The following is a 25,378-nucleotide window of genomic DNA, read 5'->3' on the forward strand; positions in this document are numbered from 1 at the left end:
TTTAGTTTGGATAAAGGTGATTTGTATAACGGTTGTAGATAGATTACCTGCTAATGTTTTGGTAAGAAGGGTTAAGAAGTCGGGGCTAAGAGGTAAAAAGTCACGGCGTGGAGCTGAACTGCGGCGGTAGTCGGCTTCGAGGGTTGGTGCCGGGTTTCTGGAGTTGCAAACGGGTTAGGGGTATTAGAATCGGCATAAGAATTAGTACCGAGGCAGATACGGGTCAGCTTAAGGGATTGTAATCAGGGCTAGAAGTGAGTGGTGTCCGAGCTTGGGACAAGGGGCGGTCAGCTCTGTACCCCTCGAGGCCCCCGGGAAGGCAGGCGGCGGAGGGGGGGTGGTGGTGCTGCTGCTGTCGCTCTGCTGTCTCCGCCGCCGCCGGGGGCGGTGGGAGTTCGAGGCAGCTTGGAGGGGAGGAGCGGGGGTGGTGCGACCCAGACGCTCGTCGCCATTCGTCGGGGCCCCGGAGGTCTGGATGGTGCCCCATGCCCGCGGGCCCCGCCGCCCTGCCCCCGCCGGGCCGCGGTCGCGCCGCCGCCGCCGCTAGGGCCGCCCGCCCGCCCGGCCTCCCCGACCTCCCCGGCCCCCCCGGCCTCGCCTCCTCGCATGTTCCGCTCCCGGCGCTCGGGCCTCGTCCGGCGACTGTGGCGCGGCCGAGCCGCCGCAGCCTCCGCCGCCGTCTCGTCCTCCCCGTCGTCTCCTCCGTCCCTATTGCTGTCGTCGTTGGCGTCGAGCATGAGGTGCGAGGAGGCGACCGAGACGCGGAGGCGCCGTGGGCGCGGAGACGAAGAGGAGGACGACGACGAGGAGGAGGAGGACGGCGGAGGGGGGGCAGAAGGAAGGGACGGCGCCGCTTGCGCTGCCTACAAAGCGCTCACGCACGCCCTGCTCAAGCGCCTCAAGGAGAAGCAGCTGGAGGCGCTGCTGCAGGCCGTGGAGAGCCGCGGCGGGGCCCGCACGGCCTGCGTGCTCGTCCCGATCGAGGGTCCGGCCTCCCGCTCTTCGCCCCGCCTCGGAGGACCCTCGGTCCCGGAGGCCGACTGCGGTCTCTCGCCGCCGCCGCTGTCGCCGCACGTGTTGCTCTGCCGGCTGTTCCGCTGGCCCGAGGTGCGGCACTCGGCCGAGTTGAAGAGGCTGAGCGTGTGCGGACAGCATGGCCGCGCCGAGGGCGACTCGGTGTGCTGCAACCCCTACCACCTGAGCAGGCTGTGCGGGCCAGGTGAGACGGGGTGGGGAACGCGGGGAAGGTGGGCCCGCAGCTAGACGGGTCACGTAGGCACGGGACACACAAACCTAGCACGTGAGACAGACCACGGGTCATTGGAAACGGGGGACATGGGGCACAGATTGCACGCACGGCAGCCGCATGGCACAGACGGGGGGGGGGGGGTCATGGACATCGGAGACACAGGGCTCAGTTAAATGGGGCATGGGGGCACAAGTGCTTCGGGGCCATGGGGACTTCGAGGGCATCGGGAAACTGGAGCCCAGGGCTGTGACAGGGGGGGAATTAACACCACCGCATCGGTAAAATGGATGTTGAACTTCGTTTCCAGAAATGATTTTTTTTCTTCAAAATAACGCTCAAGTATGCGAGCTTGACCCAATTGGCAGAAAATGTTGACTCCTTACCCTCATGTTATACCTGGCTAAACCGTTAGCCATAAATCTAGCCCTAACCTTTTAAATTTCCGTCCCATCTATACCCAACGTTTAACCTTGCCTCAAGCTTGTTAATATATATAATTCTATCCTTAATCCCATTCGTAACCATAATTTAGTTTCTAATCCTGGCCTTGCCCTTGTACATAAACGCAGTCCTAACATTAGCCGTCACCTTAACATTGTTAGTGACACTGCCCCTAACCCAAGTGCATACCCAAACCCCAACACTACCGTAATTATATCCCAAACCGTAAACTTAGCCCTTAACCCTATCCCCTAACCTCGGTCTTAACCTCTAACCCCCAGCCCTAACCCTTACCAGCGTCTGAATGACAAGCAGAGTAATTCCAAGTTGGATTTTCAATACTGAGCTGGCAGCTCTGGTTCGTCCGCTACTCATTGCAAATATACAAAAGGATTTGTTATTTATATGCACAGACTAAGGCTTTCTTACATCGTGTGCGGGCCTTTGGGGTTATTTGACCATAGTTTACTATTGTGGTCAGTGCGGGTTGAGTGAATGTTTAGAGCTTGGACGTTTGCATCTTTTTTTGCACAGGCCATTTGCTTGATTCTTCTTTCGTACGGCTGACGTACATGCTGAGCAGCAACTACAATTTCACATTCAGGTGGTCAAGTCCAGATAACCACATCAGTTAGCAGTGGAAGTGTATCATCGCTGCGATGTCTACCTTCGTATTTGTGGCTCGGGCATTGCGTCGTTATATATTGCATGGTCTGTTGTGCACATCTGCTGACCATCTCGTAGCACACCTATTAAAACCTGTTGTGCGAGGTGGTGACCCATCCAAGCACTATCCAGGACTTAACTCTGCTTATCTTTCCTAAATCTGACGAGATCAATCTCGTTCTGGGTAATTAGGTCAAAGGCTTTTATCCACAATAAGCGGTGTAGATTATCCAAGTTCACTCACGTGCCTTTTGGAGATTTAAGGCTGTTTCTTGGGGTTGGTGTACAATTGTAATGGCAGTGGAGGCTGGAGCAGAGGCAAGCAAGCATAACCATGAAGGGTGTGTGTGTGCAGTGGTTATTAATAAGGGAATTTTTTTGGTTCTTCTGTTCGTGGCTTTCAAACGAGTGCTTTCGTGTGTTTTTTTTTAATAAAGGTGAAATGAGATAGAAAATGGGCCCCCCGAATGTAAATGCCGGAGTGTCAATATGCTATTTGTTAAAAACAATTACAACTCTTGAGGGGTGCAGAAACAATTATCTTCACCTCGAAATGGTATAAAACAAGTTTCAGTCGTCTGCTTTCACTGTGAATACAATGGATAACAACAACGATTCATTATCGAGAAGAGGAGTGTGGTATTTGGCTTTGAACTTGTGGCGCAAGAGAGTGTGGGCTCAGGGGGAGTTTGAAACTGGCCAGCAGAAGAGAGGGAGCGACAACCGCCCACCCAACAGATTGATCACACAGTGCATGATGCAGTGGAGTTGTTACATATATTTTTTTACTGCTCATTATTAGACCGAGTGAGCTGATTTATACGATCGTCGGTTTTTTACTACGTACAAGAGACACCTGGGGGAAAACCCCACAAGTTGTAAGCGGGGGGGGGGGGGAGAAGAAGATGATGCAAAAAAAAGCAACATTACATACATCTTGATTTAAAGCTTTCGTGACTGCAGGGATTAATATTCTTGGTTCTTTCGGTAAAGTCACGTAGAAGGGAAACGATAAAATAATACAAATATCAAACAATAAAATTCTCACGACGTTTCGACTGCAACACAAGCAATCATCATCAGGTGTGATGATGATCAGGTGTGATGATGATTGCTTGTGTTGCAGTCGAAACGTCGTGAGAATTTTATTGTTTTATATTTGTATTATTTTATTGTTTCCCTTCTACGTGACTTTACCGAAAGAACCAAGAATATTACATACATCGTTATGGTACTGAAGATAAATGTGAAACAGTTCTGGTATTCACTTTAGTAATTGTCAAAAGTAAGATTGTATCGTGCCAGCCAATATTGTATTTTTATTAACGATTGTTTAAAAAAAATATACCCATACATATGGTTTCTGATTCCAATTTATTGTAATCTAGTAAGCAACAGAACAATTGTGTGCCAAAGTAATACCTCAAATGACGACTGAAATTGTAAATGTATGCAGAAATCTTATTTTGTGTTACTCATACTGTTTTCTATATATCAGCTGTATTTGTGCATATGTAAGTCTGCTAGGTTGTTCACAACCACAGAAACCCAAATATAGGATGCTCTCAGCAGGTATGAAAGGCAAAGTATTTGCTTACCCAGCGAGGCGTGTGGGTTCAAAGCGACATGCCAAAGAAAACTTTCCCAAGAATTTCATGTGTAACTGTAGGGTTGTCCTGCCAGGTCGCACCTTTGCGATGCATCCATTGTGTTTAAAGTTTGTTACAAATAGTCTTAATAAACACTCTGCAGCGTGTTTGTAGCGTGTAGCACAGCCAAATATCACGTGTAATTTACTTGTTTGCTAGGGAGACATTTTTAATCGGACACCGCAAATGTAGAACATGAAAAAATGTGCGACATTTGTAAATGGTCTGGTTATCCAACGTTTAAAGTTGTGTAAATGCCACAGACGTATTATTTTATTCTGTGCTGCCTCGTGCCTTTAGTCTAAAAGTGAGAAGGTACAAAAATTGGAAAGATGAGTTCAGATACGATTTTGGACAAGTGTGTTAGGCTCGTTTTGGAAAAGGTGACTGTCTTGGCATAACCTATGGTGTAAAATCTTACAAGAGGAATTGCTGTAGGTTCATTGGGCCTTTTTATTGGCGTCCGGTGGACTATGCAGGCAAATGTCTATGACCAAATCGTGCTAAAATATGCTGGTGTTGTCAGACCTTTGAAGCTAAGCAGAGTTTTGCCTGGTTATTTGGATGGGCTGCTGCCAGTATTTGCCAGGTGTTGTATGCATGGGGCTTTTAGTTGTGACCAGGGGATAGCAGTGCTGAATGTTTTCATTTTTTGTATGTTTTTTTAGTTTTCTCCAGGTACTCTGGTTTCCTCTGACATCCCACTCATTCATTAATGGTATTAGCCACACATCATGATGTAGGACCTTTCTGTAGACGAAGAGGACGACGACATTGGCATTAAATACATTGCAATTTTAATGATTTCTTATGACAAAATCGCCCAGAATGAGCCCAATCTCACTGGATCTCGAAAATTAAGCAAAGTTGAGCTTGGATTGTGTTTGGGTGGGTGATCACCATGCAAAAAACAGGTTGTTAGCTTTGTCGGGTTACGTGGTGGACAGCAAAGGGCATTCCAGCAAAATCAGTTGTCTTGTATTCCATGCTTCCAGGTTTATGCTCACCATCTTCAACCCTCACCAGTAAGGTGAAGTATGGTCAAATAACCCCCACAACCCGCACGGGGATGGCAGGCCCTCATGTAGCAGTGGATTAGCAATGTGCAGATGTAGCATGAGGATGGGGCATTGTTCAGCAGCTTTCACACGTCAATGATTTTACTTTAGATGCATTGACTGCGTCATGGATTGGGAGATTTTGGTCACTTGCAAGTTATGCAAAAGTATGACTGCAATAGAGATTGGGGAACGGTCTTAGGATCACAAAGTATTATATAATTGTACAACCTTTGCAGTGCAAATATTTGTTTGCCAACCAGGGCTGATACGTTTTATAGCAATACAGGATGTTTAAAATTTATATGTGTGTTTGTAACAAAACCAAGGTTTTATGATGATTTGCACTATTTCATAAGCATGTATGTTATTTCGCTTACACTACATAAAGCTTTGCAAATGAATGAAGGCGTTCATTCAGATAAACACACATTGAACTGCATCTTAAGCTTTCACTTTATGGTTTGTGAAAATGAAACGTCCAAAAGAACATATATACAGTATATGCATATTTTAAAATCTACTTGCTAACCCTTTTTATCAGGTTCCAATTTTAAATGTTCAATATCTGAATCAATGTTATGCAGAATTTCCTCGTTAAAGTGATGAGTCTCAAAATAGTATTACAAAATATAATTCCTGGTGTGAGGCTATTCAGCTATGCTAAGATACTGGATGTGTGTAGTGTGTAATACACATGCATATTTCGTAACACATATACATATTCCTAACGGTTGTTATCCAGGTGTTTTATATTTTGGCTCCATATTGTTATGCGCTTTCATAACCGGCATCAAACCAAAATCCATTATAGTACTGTATATATTCGGGCATAACTGTACGCTGCTTTCCTGTTGGAGTTCACAATTTCTTTTAATCATAGCTATCACCATTTTTGTCATCTGATGGAAGAAAAACAAAATCATACGCTGTCCTTTTAATGTCTCCTCGCTACCTTATCATTTTATTTATTGCTCTTTGAACATCAGGGAGAGTGGGTGGGTCTTGCCTGGGACGTTGCATTTGAAACAGGGGCGTGTTGGTGCGAGTCCAGTTGCATCAAGACGCCTCAATTATAGCGTAGTGTAACTGTCGCTACATGGCTACACCAGCGTCGGTAGTGAATACATTTTCCACAACTTTTTTTGTCGGACGCAAGCACTTGGCCAAAAAAAACCCCCACCAGCGGCCTCCCCCTCCCCTCCAAAATAAATTCTGTGATTGTACAGTGCGTTTACGGTTGTACCCACGGGACCGAATTTCAACGTTTTTTTTGGTGATCTGAGTGTTTAAATACCTGAGTCCCGCTTCTCTTTTTGAGGGGTTGGTGGAATGGTGGGAACTTGGCATGAAACGTGCTGCGCGCGAGAGGCCTAGCGAGGGGTGGGGTTTGGGGATAAGGGTGGGCGGGAGGCGGAGGGAAACGTCGGGGTTTGAGCGATTAGTAGAGACTTGCGCATACATGCCTGGCGCCAGCCGAGACTTTTGTTTATCTGGGGAGAGACCGAAATCTCTTTTGCCCCTTGGACTGCCCGCAACAAACGCAGAGCAAACACAAAGAATAACAAAGCGGGCTGTTTTGGTTAATGCTTCCCTCCCGCCTGTCTGACTCTTGCGTGGAATAAACAAGGCTAAGCAAAAAAATAAAAAAATAGAGCCACAGACGGCAGACTGATAAATGCCCAATAATCCCTTTTTCTGCCTCTTGTATGTGGTCAGCTCTTATGGTCGTTATCACTTATCATTGCCAGCTAATTTTCACTTGCTTTGTGGGGTAAGTAGGGTTCTTTTTTCAGCCCGTTGGAAATTCCTTCTGTGCACATCCATATAAAGTTATTGATATTCCACTGTATCTGTGGTTGCCACGTTCAGTGTGATTCTTTGAGTATTTTACTGTTTTAGTTTATACGTTATAAGCGTGCTATTGATTGTGTTATTTTATGCTAGAAAAAAAGTATTTATGGTGAAGGAAACGTGGTTTAATATTCCATTCTAAAATGTGTGTTTTTGTCAACCATTTTAACAGAATCACCCCCACCTCCCTACTCACGCTTCCCTATGGTGGAGCAGAGTAAATCTGCGGGTAAGTTCAGTAACCTCACTCGCCTCTTCTCTCATCTCCAACCGCTCCAAATGTTCCAATCTCCCAATCCAACACAACGCAATTAAGCACAGTTTGTTTTATAACTATTTGACACGTAATGAAGAACATCCATCCTGATGTTGATGGAAACATATAAATGCATTCTTTATTGGAAACTTGCTTCTTAAACTTTTTTTCTAAATTAATTCTCTTATTAGTAAACCAATATATTTTAACTTGCTTTCCGTTCAAGTATTGCTGGTTGGTAAACTAAATGAATGTGTCAAGTTCATTTTTATTTAAAGCTTTTGTGACTGCAGGGATTCATATTTTTGGTTCTTTCGGTAAAGTCATGTAGAAGGGAAACAATAAAAATATAAAACAATTACATTCTCAGGACGTTTCGACTGCAACACAAGCAATCGTCGTCAGGTGTGAAAACCACAGCAAGAAAATTTGAAAAAGGTGGCGTATTTTTTAACGTTAGCACCACGGAGAGCGATTTGACAGTTTGTTCAGATGGACGAGTCCATCTATGTTCGGAAAAGAGGAGGGGGGAGACAAAAATAATGGATGCGGTCTGAAAGCCACCGTAAGCGTGAACAATCAATTAAGACCCGAAATGGTTTAACAAATGCTTCCATTTATTGTTTCTCTTCTACGTGACTTTACCGAAAGAACCAAGAATATGTCAAGTTCATGTTTGTTGCCCCTCATTATTTCATAACTGCTTGTTTTTCTACAGAATTACATTACGTCATATACCTGGTTATCACGTTTTACAAAGCTTTATATCTTGTTTAATGTTACAGATCTCTCTGAATCGACAACTTCATCTACAGAAACAGGAGCTTCACAAAGTCCACCGCAGTTTTCTGGTAAGCATCTAACATACAAATCACGTGCCATGGGTCGTTCGAATCGGATTGCGTCGATATGGATAGTGTTTCAAATATCTGGCACATCCAAAATGTCTGCAGCTCGTGCAAAAACAATGATGCAGTATAATTGAGAATGGTACACATCATGCTTGTCTTTATCTTATGCCTATATCGGCTTGTAGCTGTGCATTTTTGAGACGTACAGACATACCCGCATGGGTATACGTTTTAAACCACATTTTCCTAAGGCAATGAAATGCCCTCTCCGATTACTGCAAGTGAAGTTGAGTTGAGAGGTTGCAAGAAGGATTAATAAATAAATTACATTTACTTTTCCTTCTGCTTTTCCTGACGTGTACAAGAAAGACAGCTAAGACCTGCGTTCAGTACAGTTAAGATAAAGTAGTACAGCGCTGCGATAGAATGTAAGTAGTCGCCAGTAGTCGCCGTCGTGTTTGAAGAGAAGGCAAGAGAGATGAGGAATGAAGACAACCGGATTGTGTCAAGAGTAAGATGACGGACAGATAATTGCCGTGGCGCCCTCATGCCATGTAATTACAAGGACAGCAGGTGATGGTTACCTGTAATCGTCCGCGCATACCTTTCATGCGTCTGGTTAAGGGAGGGGCTTGCAGCCAGTCGGGTGTATGTGCGTTTTTGTGTAATTTCTCTCAAGAGTTTGGGGTGTCTTCGTGCGGTGTGTGTGCAACACTGCTTCCTTTGAACATGTACAAAATTGGTTATTCTTGCATATTCGTGTGATTAAGCTACAAATATAGTCAAGGTTTTGTACACTTTTGCAAACTACCTCGAGCATCGTGCTATCAGTTTTTAACTTAATTTTTAAAGTTAGTATACATGTTTTAAAGTATAGTGTTGTGTGAATTATAACTGAAACACATTGAACGTGTGGGCCGTACTTTGTTGGCTGAGCTTGTGTGACCATACTAGTATAATCCTCATTCCAAAGTTAAGCGTATACACATTTGAATAAATTTGAGTTGATAGTGACTTGACATGGTTTAACAGTTAGGTGTGAAACGGGTGTAATGAATAAACCAGGAATGATAATGTCAGTAGGAGCAGTCAAAAACAGTGCAAGAATCTCCAGTTAATAAATGGCAGAAGGGAGTGGATAACACAGATTTCATGCTGTGTGTGAGTGAAGGGTTTATGACCTACAGTTGTAAAGTCTGAGACAAATGAATGGAGAACCAGAGTCCTTTATCGTTTGCAAAATGATGTGCCTTGGAAGACAAAAGTAATGAAGAAACGTTGAAAGCACCAATATGCTCAATCTATTTTATGTTCTTCGGGTTTTTTTTGCACTTGAAATTGTGCCGTTTTTTTCCCCTTCATATTAGTTAGCAGGATCGACTGGACGTTGGAGGACTTTCCATTGATTCAATTTGCATAGGATCTATGATTCCATTTTAGCAGCTTGGGCATAGTCGGTAGGCATTACGTAAGACTGCAGGGCAATTTCTTTAAGGTAATCTTGATTTGAAGCTTTTGTGACTGCAGTAATCCATACTCGTTGGTTCTTTCGGTAAAGTCATGTAGGTAGAAATAAAATTATTTAAGGCAGATAATATATATTTTTACTACATTAACAAAGGTAGCCCGAAATCCCACATTTGTAAATGACCTTGAGCCACAAAAAGTTTTAAAATGAATATAAACCATTTGTACCTTTATTATCAAAAAAGGATATCTACTTTGCAGGCTACATTATATTTAACGTGTTCATCCTAATTCTAAGTAAAGGAAATTAAGTTTAAAATTAGAACTACCACTTAGTAACGAAAAGGGTGGTGCATCATCAGGATATTGGAGATTATAATTATACCAAAAAATACTTCATTTCTGAAATAAATACTTGTTTCATTTGCGCATGTAAGATGTTGCAAAGGTTTAAGTTTAACTCGTTTGTGAAATTTGATAGTCAATCTGCATGGTTTTGAGTATTTACTTACACTTATACAGATTATATTGAATATAATTATAGCAAATTCACTGCAACTTTTGTACACACGGTAATTAAATATTTACATGTCTGCTCAAAAGAACAGTTTTTGGTAATGCGAGTTTAGATAAACGTTACACCTTACATAAACAATAGGACGCATGTAATATATGCCTCTAACACGCAAAAGTGAAGGTCTTGCAGCGAAAGTACACTTCAGTGAAACTCAAGTTTTTAATTGTAAAATTTACTGTAAACTGCACATTACACAGTTGAACATGCCACATGCCAGCCTGCAATAAGTGGTGGATGATTAAAGTAAAGTAGTTGAAGTTGAATTCGGCTGTAATATATAGGGTGACAGTTGCTCGCAGTATTTTGTTTGCAGTCCACATTTAACTATAATGGAGCAGAATGATTTAAACTGTTAACACTTGTTGGGACTAGATCAGCATTTAAAGCACTTAGAAAAAAATGTGTGTACGTTAACCTTGTTGGCTAAAAATGGTTTGCTAAAGCGCTTAAGTATAAGCACATGGTAATGCAGTCCCGTGTGTATGAGGCATTAGTTTCATGGCAGGGTGCGTGAATGAGGTTGGTCATACTTGGCTTAATATTCCGTGGGTTAATTTACACTGAAGACCTAAAATGACTTCCCACTACAGATTGTGCGACAGGATTAACTAAGTGGCACCAAATGATATTGGCAGTCTGTCTGTGCTTTCATTCTGAAAAAAAATACTCATGCTGATTGCCAACTTTCAGGGGTGATTCATTCATATTTAGGAAATGCTTTTAGGTAGGAAACTGGTGTGGCCTACTGTGTGTATAGAGTTTTCAGTCCAATTCTCTCTTGGGTCCATGACTAACTTGATAAAGTGAAGACAGCAGTTTCTGGTTGGTACAATCGCACGGTCTCGGTACTCCTCCCACCATTCCCTTGGGGATTTGAACGGGAAAAGCGGCTTGCGGAAACAATGAGGCTAGAGTACTTCCATCCTGTCGCCTTGCCTGGTCGTGCGGGATCAGTTTTGTCACATGACTTTTCTGTGGAAAGTTTTGGCGTTATAGACAATCGTGCCTGCTTTAAAGGTTTGCTGCCGTTTGCACAAGACCATTGAATGGGTAGCACTGGCACCCTTATACATTCCTTGTCTGCGCCACTATTTTTTGTTTTTTTTAGCCATATATATTTTTTTTCCTTTTCCCTTACTCTCCCTTTGCTTTGCCTGTGTTGTTCTCGCCTTGTCACTCTTCCCCTCCCCACACAACCCCAATCCTTTCCACCGCACCCCCCTCCCCAACACAGCACACGCACACCCTCAGGGAACAGCCTTCCTGGCTCCTGTTCAAGTTTAAACTGCAACCCCCTCCTCTAAACAGACCATTCCGTGCAAAGTAACTTCAAGCCAGAAATGTCTCTCAGTCCATGATGAACACAGACTACCCCCTCAAGGTCTTACAAGCATTATTAGTCATTATTTAACACCAAATGTCACTTATAGGCATACATACATATTCCACTTCAAATGTCAAGTAGAAAATGCAAGTTCAGAAATATTATTTATTTGGATAATGTTTTTCATGAGGTGTTTTACAAATATCACGTTTTTTCAATTATTCAAGCAGTCAATAATCAACTATTGTATAAAATCGCATTAAAGACCACTTTTCCACTGTTAAGAGACATAACATATTTCAATTTATGCTGTCTATTGTGCCGGTGTGACTTTCGTTTTTTTACAAGTGGTCTGTAATTCCCGTTTGGCATGAGTCTGGTTTACGAGTTCGCCTTGCCTAATTCCCCCCCCCCCTTCTTTCATTCTGCCTTGCTTCTTCCCATCGCGTGCAGTGATTTTTACGATGGCTTTCGGTCTTAATAACCTCCTCCAGACCTCAAAACCCCTACCCTCACCCTTTCCTCCCCCATCCAGTTCCCTTCCTCCAACATCCACAACCAGGCTTCCTACTTGCCCTCCCCAACAAAAAAATTCAAATTGCATGCAGGACTTCATCTGATACAGGAGCGTGGGGTAATTTGGGGCACACTGCGAAGGAGAGCTTTGTCGCTGCCATAAAACCAACTTCTTCTTTCGTACGGCTGATGTAGATGCTGAGCAGCAACTATAATTTCACATTCAGGTGGGTCAAGCCAGATAACCGCGTGAGGAGCAGTGGAGTGTATCACTGTAATGTCTCCTTTGTATTTGTGGATCGAGAATTGCGTCGTTACATGTTGTACTGTCTGTTCTGGATGACCACGGACGTATATCGGAGAGTTTTAACTTTACATTTGCGCATCAGTTATCCGCATCTGCCATGGTTTGTTCGGGTGTGGATTAAACCAACTTCTTGACTATCACTGCCACCCCTTAGTTTATCCCGTAATTTGAAACCAGAGAAATAGAATGGGTTTGGGAGCGAGAGAGCAGAATGAGCAGTTCTTGCCTGTACAGCCTGTGGCCTCATGGTATGAATTCCTTTCAGGTTAGACTTGAGATTGTGCCTTTTAATTAATGATCAGGAACGCAGAAAGGTGGCCGCCCCACGGAAAATTATAGGGTCTTATGTGCACAAATCGCTATGTTCCTGTGGGCCAAGGTTTGGTTTACGAATTGTTGTATGTAATGCCTTGTTTTTTAAATTTATCTTGAAGCAAAAATGTGACGAAGCATGTTATATGAATGTATTTGTAAATCTGCAAGAAATATAACTAGAGACAATTTATGTTCTTGCACTACCACCATACTACCCACCCCCACACACATTGTTTTAATCTTGAATTCTTGTAGTTTAGTTGCATTTTATAATGCTTAGTTTTGAAAGTGTGAACTTTTATGTTGAATTGAGAATTTCTATCTAGGCTATCCACCATCTAAGCTTGGAATGCATTTCCGAGCATTTGTTGTAATGGAGCAATTTAAAAAAATCGGACATTTACTTTTGCGTCCAGTGATTTTTGCCTGTGAAAGTAAAGTTAACTTGCATTAGTAAATGCAAGGTCTCTTCTTTAGTTCAGAAGTTAATGCACGTTATTCAAGTACTTTTGAAGTGAAATGCATGTACAGTAGACTTTAATGGTTGCTGGTTTAAATAAATGGCATGTAGTGATATCCATGACCGGAGAGTCTTAAAAAATGTCTTATTTGACTGCCTTCATATTGAAAAATGTACAACAATACTACTGTACAATGTGCATCACGTAATCTTCAGTGGACTGTAGGTGGGTGGTAGTGGCATTTGATTACTTTGGCCTTAATCACAGCATGCGAGCAATGCTCCGCTGACCCTCCCATCCCCCAAACTCCTGCCTCACTCCATTGAGGTCTTTGCTTTCCTGCCAAGCTTATTCTCCTCCCTTCTCCTTCGCCCTCCGCCCCCTACCAAATCAACCTCTCAGCCAGTCACCACGGCCTTTAGACATGGAGCCTAATGGCTTCAGCTTTTGGGTTTGGGGGGGGTGAACTCTGTTTGTTCAGCACTAATCCACACTCCTTGCTCGCCTTGGTCAGGCCAGGCAGAGGCCAGGCCCAGTCTCTTTTGGGGCTCTGCTGTTAACCACGGTGCAAGATGGCGGGTGTAGTAACCGTGCCCTGCTAAGAATTTACGTGTTTGTGAAGAAATTACCTTACCAAAATGGATGTGCAACAACAACAGCAAAAAAAAACCCATTACTGCTTATCTTGCATGTAAATTTTTTTTAATTACATTTATTTCCTATCGTCCACAAGTACTATATTGCATGCATTTGAAACGGTTGTAATACGTTGCAACATGCACATTACATTTGTGGCTTGGTTTTTTAAGCGTTTTTTTCCATTTTCGTGAGAATTTGAGACAACGGCAAACTTTTAAATACGAAAACATGTTTAACTGTTTTTGCATTAGGGAAAACATTGCATTAGTATCGTAGACCGTGCAATTTTTTTAGCGATTTTACAGAGTAGGACTTGAAACCTGAGTTGGTGTGTGTTTAGTGATTAGATAGGAAAGAGGGACTTAGAATGGGGACTTTGGAGCACACTTTTAACGTAAATTGAGGGTTAGAGATAAGATTCCTGAACCCTACCCCCAGCCCTATGCACCCCGCCCTCCTGAAACCCCATTACCGGCTAAAGTAAACATTCTTCTGTTAAAGCCAGCAATTACCCCCCCCTTCATCCTGCCTTTTCTCCCAACCACCACCATCCTCTTCCCTACATTCTACCCGCTCCACTTTTTTATGGTTCTGGTTTGTATCTGCGAAATGACATCCTTCCAGATTCAGTCCAGCAACAACCGCCGCTTTATTGTACTTTCGTCACCAACGGGAGGGCCCCTGGTCAGCAGCAACCTTTGCCTCTCCTCTGCTTGTAGAGGTTATTGAATTCTTCTTGTGGTATTTGCAGGATACATTTATCTTTTATTGCATAGTCATAAACATTTTCAGTTATAAAATCGTGTTCAAAGAACTAGTAAAGTTGCTTTTATAATATCGAGCTGCGTGCCGTTTTGTCCAGTTAGGTACATTTTGGAATGGACATTTTAATGTGGAGAGATTATTAAGTTTATGCTTGTTTAGTGATCATAGTGTAAATAATTAAACTATGTTTGATTGTTTTGTGCAAATACAGTAAGATGTTGTCTTTCAGAGTACTAAAACCATCTGAAACAAATAATCCGTTAAATTGATTTTCGCCATTAAATAATATAACATAATTACTGTTTTAAAAAAAGCACTTGAAAGCACAGAAAAGGTAAACATCTGAAAATTCTAAGCTTTCCAGTAAAGCGATTTAATACAACTTGGTAATTGGAGATAAAACTGCTAAATGTGACTTTATTTGAATTGTGCTAAGCTGGTAATTAGTAAAATACCACAAAATATTGGCAAGAAACATGTAGCATATGATACCTCATTTATATGCAAAATGTGCAGCAAACATTAAATACATATCCTGTATGTGATTAGACATGACTTAACTGTTAATCCCCAACATCTATGACCTCTAGGTGTCTGCCAATCTTGAAAACAAAACTGACTTCTGTTGCATTGGCATGTTGTTGATGATGTGTTGGTTCCTGGAAGTGTAGAATAATTAAAACTTGGTTGGACCAGAGATTTTATTGAACTTCCACGTCAGTTTACCCAGGTTGGAGTCCAGCCACTGTACCCAGCAAGGGCCCCTTTAGGCCTTTTAGAACTGAAATGAATACCTGATGCTGCGACCATTTGGGAAGGAATAGTGGAGGGCATGAAAAACCACCCCCTTCGCTTACAGGGCCAAGAAACAAGTGCAGCCTAGCACCCTGTGGTCCTTCAGGAAATTCGGTACGGGTGCTTCGACTTTTATGTACATATTTTTCGAATAAATGCTTTTTAAAGAATGGAGCTGGTTGACTTGCCTCAAAGAAGGAATTGCTCATTTCAGCTCCATAATAAATATGCTTGCCTATGACCTAATCGCCTAAAATGTGGCCGATCACATAAGACTTTGTCAGCTCAGTTGAGTTGAGCTTGGATAGTCCTTATTGGGTGACCACCGTGTACAACGCAGGTGTTGCAGGCAACTGTGACGCAATGTTGTCAGCAGAGTGCAGTTCAGCAAATGCAATTGTGCTCTACGATGCTCCAATTTACTCCCTGCATTCACCAACCTGTGCTAACGAGTGTGATAAAGTATGGTCAAATAACCCCCACGACCTGCATGGCTTGTGGAGACTCTAATCCAGCAGTGGGATGGATTTAACCAAAAATATTACTGCAGATGTAAATGTACAATGTACCATAAACAACAATCGGCAGTCGTGTGTGTTTTACTTTGCCTGGAGTGGAGAGAAGGAAAAGTGGGTCAATTCTGTATCGTGGTAAAAAAAGGAGCTATTACAATTTTATAATTTATTTATGTTTAATTTGCTCTAATGTACTGTGCCTGTATATGCTAGATGTTATTGTTTTGGTAGTTGCTATTATTTCCACTTTGTTTAAGAAAAATAAAATCAACAACCTGGGCAAAATGGGTGACCGTGAATTGCACAAGTCAATTGTTAATAATATTCTGCAAAACACTCGAAGAAAACAGAAAACTTAACGAATAGTGTTTGCTATAAAAACATACAACGTTGTTTGACAGCGTGAACTTGTTGATACTCAAAAAGTTTTTCGGCGAGAGTTGTTGAAAACTAATTTGGAGATTTCTATTAAATAGGAAGTTGTGTTGAGAAAACATATCCTGTTGCAGGAAAGCAGTATTTGCTAGTTGTACATTTCAAATAATTATTTTCCAGGCTCGTATTAATGACCACTTAAGTCCAGAGAAACTTAGTGGATCAGGCCATGGCAAGCAGGAAGTGGACTGACAAAAGGAACACATAACTTAAAGTGGAATTCCAATAACAACAGTTGAAGCAAATCACATAAATTATTTTTTTGTTGTTGTAGGCTGTAAAACTGTTGACCAACGCTGTATCAACATATCTGTTTAGAACTGTAACATACTGTATGTACAGTATATATTTTACCTCTTCATTGCAGTTGAATCGTGTATTGCAAATGTGGAATGTTCATGTAACATCTATCGGGCAGTGTTGGAAACTAGTATTGGAAAGAATCCCTTTTAAGTCGTAACAACCTCAGATATTTAGTGGTGTGTCCCAAAAGGCTCCCTTAAAACAAATACCCATCTAACACCCCCACCTATTAAATGGCATGGCTCTGCAAGCGTAGCTAATGAAAATTAATGGTCTGAAAACAGATGGCAAAGGTCAGCTAGGCGTGCTTGCATGTAACATATTTGAGCTGCTCTCTTCATCAGGGGGGTGCTTGCTTATTTTCTGTATTTTAACACATTTCTAGACTGCACTATCAACGTTTACTCCTTTTAGGCTATTTACTACCGTGTCTGAGAAATATTTTGTCTATTCGTCCATCCAAGGACACTTCATTGAACTACAAAATCCTGAAGCCACTCACCACAACTTACCACACAGGTTACCAATAAAAATGTTCAGATCTCTATAGTTTTTAGACAAGAGTGACAAATACATAATTTTTATTCATGGTAAAACACCTGGTTGCTTTGTACCAGCACAGTCATGTGTTTGTGAGAATGCATGAATGTGTGTGTGTTTTTGAATATACTGCAGAAATCCAATAAGCGTCGTTGATATGGCGGGGCAATATCGCAGATCCTGTAATCTGCGGCACACCACGACGATTTTAGGAGGAATTTGCTACAGGATTCCATTGGTCCATGAACATTTTTCATATTGAAAGTGGAAGATTAGCATGAGATTTAGGGATGATTTAATCCGCGATAAAATTTGCGGAGTATGAGGTAAACATTTTCTCAGACCTAAATGGTGCAAATCTGCCGTATGGGTCTATAATATAGGATTATTTGCATATTTTAGACTTGATATCCAAGTCTAAAAAATGCTAAAATATTTTTCTGCTCAACAAACCACATCAGCACAGCTAGTCTGTGTGTATGAAAAACAAATTTTTTAAAATGAAAATGAAAAAAATTGTACCTCTGCATTTCCCTGCAGTTCCATTCATGCAGCTTCCCATTAGTCTGCCCCTTCTGTGGATCACGGTTTGCAGTTCGAGAAACTTTTTCAATCCACTGCAGTGCGTCGCAGATTACATACAGTGAGGGAAAAAAAGTATTTGATCCCCTGCTGATTTTGTACGTTTGCCCACTGACAAAGAAATGATCAGTCTATAATTTTAATGGTAGGTTTATTTGAACAGTGAGAGACAGAATAACAACAAAAAAATCCAGAAAAACGCATGTCAAAAATGTTATAAATTGATTTGCATTTTAATGAGGGAAATAAGTATTTGACCCCTCTGCAAAACATGACTTAGTACTTGGTGGCAAAACCCTTGTTGGCAATCACAGAGGTCAGACGTTTCTTGTAGTTGGCCACCAGGTTTGCACACATTTCAGGAGGGATTTTGTCCCACTCCTCTTTGCAGATCTTCTCCAAGTCATTAAGGTTTTGAGGCTGACGATTGGCAACTCGAACCTTCAGCTCCCTCCACAGATTTTCTATGGGATTAAGGTCTGGAGACTGGCTAGGCCACTCCAGGACCTTAATGTGCTTCTTCTTGAGCCACTCCTTTGTTGACTTGGCCGTGTGTTTTGGGTCATTGTCATGCTGGAATACCCATCCACGACCCATTTTCAATGCCTTGGCTGAGGGAAGGAGGTTCTCACCCATGATTTGACGGTATATGGCCCCGTCCATCGTCCCTTTGATGCGGTGAAGTTGTCCTGTCCCCTTAGCAGAAAAACACCCCCAAAGCATAATGTTTCCACCTCAATGTTTGACGGTGGGGATGGTGTTCTTGGGGTCATAGGCAGCATTCCTCCTCCTCCAAACACGGTGAGTTGAGTTGATGCCAAAGAGCTCCATTTTGGTCTCATCTGACCACAACACTTTTACCCAGTTGTCCTCTGATTCATTCAGATGTTCATTGGGAAACTTCAGACGGGCATGTATATGTGCTTTCTTGAGCCAGGGGCACGTTGTGGGCGCTGCAGGATTTCAGTTCTTCACGATGTAGTGTGTTACCAATTGTTTTTCTTGGTGACTGGTCCCAGCTGCCTTGAGATCATTGACAAGATCCTCCCGTGTAGTTCTGGGTTGATTCCTCACCGTTCTCATGATCATTGTAACTCCACGAGGTGAGATCTTGGATGGAGCCCCAGGCCGAGGGAGATTGACAGTTTTTTTGTGTTTCTTCCATTTGCGAATAATCGCACCAACTGTTGTCACCTTCTCACCAAGCTGCTTGGCAATGGTCTTGTAGCCCATTCCAGCCTTGTGTAGGTCTACAATCTTGTCCCTGACATCCTTGGAGAGCTCTTTGGTCTTGGCCATGGTGGAGAGTTTGGAATCTTATTGATTGATTGCTTCTGTGGACAGGTGTCTTTTATACAGGTAACAAACTGAGATTACGAGCACTCCCTTTAAGAGTGTGCTCCTAATCTCAGCTCGTTACCTGTATAAAAGACACCTGGGAGTCAGAAATCTTTCTGATTGAGATGGGGTCAAATACTTATTTCCCTCATTAAAATGCAAATCAATTTATAACATTTTTGACATGCGTTTTTCTGGATTTTTGTTGTTATTCTGTCTCTCACTGTTCAAATAAACCTACCATTAAAATTATACACTGATAATTTATTTGTCAGTGGGCAAATGTACAAAATCAACAGGGGATCAAATACTTTTTTCCCTCACTAAGTGTATATACAATCATATATCTATAATCATAATTTACAGCAAGCTGCATCAAAAACTCAGAACTCTCAAATAAACGTTGGATTTTCTGTGCACGTGTGTCCATTTATACATGCATTTTGTGTTTCTTTGTGCACATCTTTGTACAGCCAACTCTACTTCTAAACAGTACTTTGTGTGGTGTAAACTAAAAATGTAAGCATAGTGCCTCATAATCTGCGAACAAAGGATGGAAAACGCATTACATAATTGTAAAAATGCATTGATTTTCTGTTCTTTAAAATGTCAAATAATATATGCAGTTGTTGTTTTGAAGTCTTCAAATAGATGCTATTTTCATGTCACCCTGTTTTGAGCCGTAAAAGTTTGCCTCCTAACAGCTACATACGTCCTACTAAAGTGAATGCTTTAAAAAACAAAGTGTCAGAATAGAGTAGATGCCATCATCATCAGTGATAGCCTACTGCTGAATGAAGGCCTCACACTCTCACCATATCTTATGGTTCCCTGATACCACAGCCCATTCATATCATCACTCTTGTTTCCTTTGACTGGCATTCCATCACCAATATCGTCAATTGGCCATCGTACACTTTTGCATTGTGTCATGCCATGGCCCAATTATTTTTCTCAATCGATATGAGGACTCATTTGCCTTTTCTGTCTGCCGTGTGGTCCTCTTTCTGACATTCAGTATAATCGTAGCATCTATTTCCACGTTTGTATACATATCAGCTTGTATTCCACTGTCGGTGTATATATTTTTGATCCACATGTCATAGTTGGCATTATGCTGTGATAGTAAACATTATTTAGGCATGTGGATATGCTGCTAAATAAAAATACAAATTCTTTAACAATACATTTTTCATTAAAAGCCCACAGCTGAAAAACACGGCAGGGAAATGCATACCGAGGGAAATCATGGCAGGCAGACGATGAGGTGGAGCAAGAGAAGAGTGGAGTGATTTTCTTAACTAAATTTATACTTTAAAATATATATTAGTTTAGTTCATTTACAAACATTTATTATTTTCTTGGCAGTTCCAAATAGAATACCACAAACATATGGTTGGAAATTAGCCCCATTATATGGCTTTCATTGACTTTGTGAATACATCTTTCCCATACTTTGCACTTCAGTCGTATTTTGTATTGTTTGCTGTAACTTTCTGACTTGCCCCTACTTGACATCTGTGAAAAGAGCTTTATAGCTCATCTTATTTCTCCAGGATAAATAAAGATTCTGATTCTAATCTCGGTATGGTTTAAATTTAACAAGCACTGGACAAATTCAGTACGTTAATTTTCTTCTCAGAATATTATTTCAGATTCTACATGGTCTTTGCTGAAATAAAATTTTAAATCTAATCACATTGTATATGAACATATTGAATGTCAGTCTAACATTGTTAAATGTAGTGCTTGCAATATGTTTTATATATCCATATATTCATTCAAATACTGTTTTATTTTTAAAGGAGAATATTTAATATACATACACAGAAGTGAGTTGTTGATATTAGTAGATGACAGTCAGATGGGACTGTTCAAATATGAATAATTTTGATTAAGTCTGGCTTCTGCTGCCTTTCCTGTCCAATTTCTGTTTCCAGTTTTGAAGTTAAAATGCATTTAGCTGGGCAAATGGTTTTTGGTTGGCTGGGCTAGGTACTGTATAGAGGTCCCGTGTTTTTCTAAGGTCTCTGCTAGGGCTGTGGCATGTCAGATATTAATGGGCCTCTGGCCGACTCTGGTCTCAGATTACGGGGGGAGAGGGAGAGAAATAGAGAGACCGAGGATGATAGAGGCAGTGAGAGAGAAGAATCAAATGAAAGATCCATGAAGGAATGTCTTAATGGAAGGCAGAAGTCCCTGGAGAGTTTTGGGGGTGGGGAGGGTTGAAAGACACGTTCATGTATTTATGAATGGGTAGACAAACATCGGTAAATGCTGTATTTTTAAAACAAACAGATTGTACAGGTTTGCTTTATGAATTGTAACCGTTTGAATAATTTGTTTCAAAGCTGTTTCATGAGAATTGTTTGTGTTTTCTTTAACGTAAAATATTAAGTTAAATTTGTAAAAAAAAATACATTGACACCTTGTTATACAGTAACATTCATGTTCGAAGAAACACTTCATAATCGGAGTTAATGTATATTGTATGTAAAGTAATTGAGAAATTACAACTCTACAAGTGAATAATATGCTTTTGGAAGTACAGGCATGATTACTTTTGCTCGTACCATTGTTGCTATGATGAATGCTCTGCAATTGAAAGCCTGCAAAAACAATCTCCCAAAGCTCTGCATACTCTAATGTGTACATCAATACTCTAATGTGTACATCAAAGGCCGTATGATTTGCACAGTAAGTTTGCCAATGTCTAAGCCGCATATGCAAATCTGAAACTCATTTGAACAAATCTCATATAAGCAAATCCCCAAAAACACAAAATAAATAAAACCCATTCATTTGAAAACAATTTCCCACGCACAATAATACATGTCAACAGGTTTTTCACTTGGCTTCCCAAGTTATTATTCAATGATAATAAATATATGAAAAACACTTGTTATTGACGTTATTAGGATTGCTGTTTTGACTTGTTTAAGTTGTTTTTTTTCACCTCCCTCCCTCCCTCCTTCTCTTCCAGACCAGAGCCTGTCACCAGATGCCATGAAGCAGCCCTGCTGGTGCCACGTAGCGTACTGGGAACACCGCTCTCGAGTCGGGCGCCTGTACCCTGTGGGCGACGCTTCAGTGGCTGTCTTCTACGACCTGCCCCACGGTGACGGGCTCTGCCTAAGCCAACTGACGGCGAGCCACGGCAACCGGGCTGGTGGAATTGGTAAAGCCAGACACTGCTGCGTAAACACCCTGTGCTTCACGCCAACCCTCGCTGTCAACCCGATAAGGCTTTAATGGGAGCGAGAGGATTATTTTGGTGCGGGGGGGGGGGGAAAGAGACGTTTTTAGCATTGCTTCTGACTGTAATTGACAAAATTATCTTGTAGTTTGCGTGTAGTTTGACGGTCAACTATTTTTGGTCACAAACCAGAAAAATCTTTGAATAAATAAGCGCATAAATATTTACGTTCTTTTAATGCAAAATTTTTGCTATCATTTACAGGGGTTCTGCAAAATGTTTTCTTCTTTTGCCAACGTAAAGCATGCACACGAATGAGACAATGCTGTGTGCATTTCATGAGCTGCTACAGCCATATGTGGTGTTGCTGGTCCTATGAATGCCATTTTTCGTGTGATCTATTTCTCCATGGCTGAAATTTGAGTGAACAGTTTTTGTCAATTTTAACTGACAAAAATAACACTATCTCAGATTTATTTTGCTCTCAAAATGTCTATCCAGGCGCAATCAATGTTTCGTTTTTTCACATATGCTCTGCATGTGTTTAAGATTATTATCGTCGCTGATTTTCCAACCACAAGCAACAGTTTCTAGGACCCAGAAGTCGATTTTGGGTCTCAGTGCTGTGTTTCACCAGCGACTCTTGCACTTTTATTTACTTACAGATGGAAGCTCATATGTGTTGTCGAGGAAACTGTAAACATTAATCCCTACAAATATCAACATCGCTATCACTTTTTGATTTAAAGCTTTCGTGACTGCAGGGATTCATATTCTTGGTTCTTTAGGTAAAGTCACGTAGAAGGGAAACAAATAATAAAAATATAAAACATTAAAATTCTCACGACGTTTCGACTGCAACACAAGCAATCATCATCAGATGTGAAAACCACAGAACCAAGAATATGTATCTATCACTTCATTGTGATGTTATATTTAGTCAAAAAATTGTGAGTGTAAGTTTTTTGAATTGCACTTCCGATTAGCACCATTGACTATTGGCTACGTATGGTTCGAAAGAATGTATAAATACATACGACCGCAATTGAAAACTGTGTGGTCACTATAACTGCTGTTATTGTTTTTCTTGTTTAAATATATTCATACACATTTCCCTTTAATCAATGTGGAAATTTAAACAATTAGTTGGGCCATATCTCTAGCATGCTTCCATTTCTGCATGAATAAATGTTTACAGAAATTCGTCCAAAGCACCAGGGGATACCTTGTTATGTGCCTATATATTTGTGTCTTGGCACAATGTCCATTTGGTCAACTATAATTGTTTAAAATTATAGCACACTTGAGCAATCGAAAAATATGTCCCCATGCAGCCCACAGTCACCACTCGATTAATCGTAATCATATGTAGGTCACATTACCGAAACCGTTAGATTGTTAAAAAATAATTAGCATCGAGGTGGCCGGATGGCTCAACGATGGTCAGAGCGCTGAGTGGGTACCGACAAGATCCTAGATTCGGATCCAGGCAACCGCCTGCACTTAAACTGGGCACTCATGTGTAGTGAGTTGATAGTCTTAGCCAAATCATCCATGATTGCACAAAAAAATCCATCACGTTATATCTGGTTCTTCAATTAATTTGACTGTCATACATCAAACATTACTGTCAGTTGGAGAGCAAGTCAGCAAGTGCTGTCCACTACTGTATGGACCAGAGGTCACTTGGATTGATTTCAGAGGTAGCCCTATGATATCCATTTCCAGGGTCCATTCTCAAACGTAAATGGTTGCACTGCTCTGCGAGCGTTACAAAAAAAAAGTTAAAAGCACCATAGACATTTTTGTCAAAAAAATACATTCGCCGCTCCTGTGATTTGGCCATATTAAAGCAATTAAAAGTGAACTGCTGTTTAACGACACGTTTTATATATTTCCGCAATTTAACACATAAACCTGTATTTATGGATGATATTGATTGCGAAAGCCTACGTGTTAAACTGCTGTATGATATTGGTCAAAATAAATCAATAATGACCTCTGTGGCTTTGCACCCACTTTTTCGTCATCAGCTGGCAGCGGTGGTGGCATCAGCGAGTCGACAAGCCGCACCAGGGCCAAGATTGGCTACGGGTTGCTGCTCAGCCGGGAGGCAGACGGTGTGTGGTGCTACAACCGCAGCCAGCATCCACTCTTCGTCAATTCACCCACGCTGGATGGGCTTGGTGCACGCAATCCCGTTGTGCGCAAGGTAACATTTCACGGTGACACGCACCGCAAAAACTTTGGCGTCATATTTCGACGACCATGCGTGCGCATAGCCTACGTCTAAAATTACCAGGAATGTGCCCAGTCCCATCAAATTTGAGAAGCTAAGCAAGGTTGAAACTGGATGGTGCTCGGATGGTGACCACTGCATAAAACAGGCGTTTTATTGTTTTGGGCAGCAGAGGGCAGTGTAACGAAATCCATTGTTGTGCTGTGATAATATGCTTCCACATCTGTGATCCCCGCCTTCATCAACCTGCACTGACAAGCATGGCAAAATTATGATCCAATAACCCCCATGACTGACAAGGCATAGGGAGGTCGTTATCCATGGCTTGACAAAGGAGCTGTACATGGACACACTGCAGCCATATTATGTAAAAGTTGGATAGCGGTGTTGATGTGCCATTGTTGTATCTTAACCTTTATATATGATATATATGTAATTGCTATGAAGAAGGTACATTGCTGACCCTCCGTTCTATTTCTAATCAGACTAACACATTTACACTTACACATGTTTAAGTGTATAGTTTAAAATAAAATAAACCCACTCATTGTTTTTTTCGGTAAAGTCACGTATAATTTTATTGTATTTCTACATACGTGACTTTACCGAAAAAACCAATGAGTAATTTTATGCAGTCACGAAAGCTTTAATACTTTATCAAAATGAACCCATTCGTGTGTTTGTATTTGATGGCATGCAGGTTCCTCCCGGCTATTCCCTGCGGGCTTTCGACTTCCAGCAATCGATGCTGCTGCAGGAGCATCAGGCACGTCACGAGAATGGACCCTACGATCCCAACAGCATACGTATCAGCTTTGCCAAGGGCTGGGGACCTTGCTACTCCCGTCAATTCATCACGTCCTGCCCCTGTTGGCTTGAAATATTGCTGAGCGTGCGCTGAAGCATGGTGGTGCAGACTACGGAAATTGTGGATTGAGGTTGGATCGTAGTGTCTTGAGGTCCAGTTGTCTGGAGAAGAATATTTTTTGGCTGACCGTCAGGCTGAAGTTGGCCAGGTTCTACGCGGAGTCTCGACAGAA

The 25,378-nt window shown here is 41.6% G+C and overlaps 1 protein-coding gene across 1 annotated transcript; it reads left to right on the forward strand.

The window, feature by feature from the left end:
* Positions 1-261: 261 nt before the first annotated feature.
* On the forward strand, positions 262-25,378 carry SMAD6 (SMAD family member 6). Its single transcript, XM_032948990.2, has 6 exons — positions 262-1,219; positions 7,090-7,146; positions 7,959-8,024; positions 21,887-22,081; positions 24,133-24,311; positions 25,039-25,378. The coding sequence occupies exons 1-6, from the start codon at positions 607-609 to the stop codon at positions 25,237-25,239; spliced, it is 1,311 nt and encodes a 436-aa protein (XP_032804881.1). The 5' UTR covers positions 262-606; the 3' UTR covers positions 25,240-25,378.

This window comes from Petromyzon marinus, chromosome 1 (assembly GCF_048934315.1).
Source record: "Petromyzon marinus isolate PM22_M1 ecotype Great Lakes invasive population chromosome 1, UKy_Petmar_22M1.pri1.0, whole genome shotgun sequence".
Taxonomy (NCBI): domain Eukaryota; kingdom Metazoa; phylum Chordata; class Hyperoartia; order Petromyzontiformes; family Petromyzontidae; genus Petromyzon; species Petromyzon marinus.

Excerpts from the sequence above, each read along its gene's own strand:
- SMAD6 (XM_032948990.2), top strand. The coding sequence starts at position 607 with ATGTTCCGCTCCCGGCGCTCGGGCCTCGTCCGGCGACTGTGGCGCGGC. Across the intron at positions 7,147-7,958 it reads GGAGCAGAGTAAATCTGCGG|ATCTCTCTGAATCGACAACT; the intron begins GTAAGTTCAGTA and ends TTAATGTTACAG. Across the intron at positions 8,025-21,886 it reads AAGTCCACCGCAGTTTTCTG|ACCAGAGCCTGTCACCAGAT; the intron begins GTAAGCATCTAA and ends CTTCTCTTCCAG.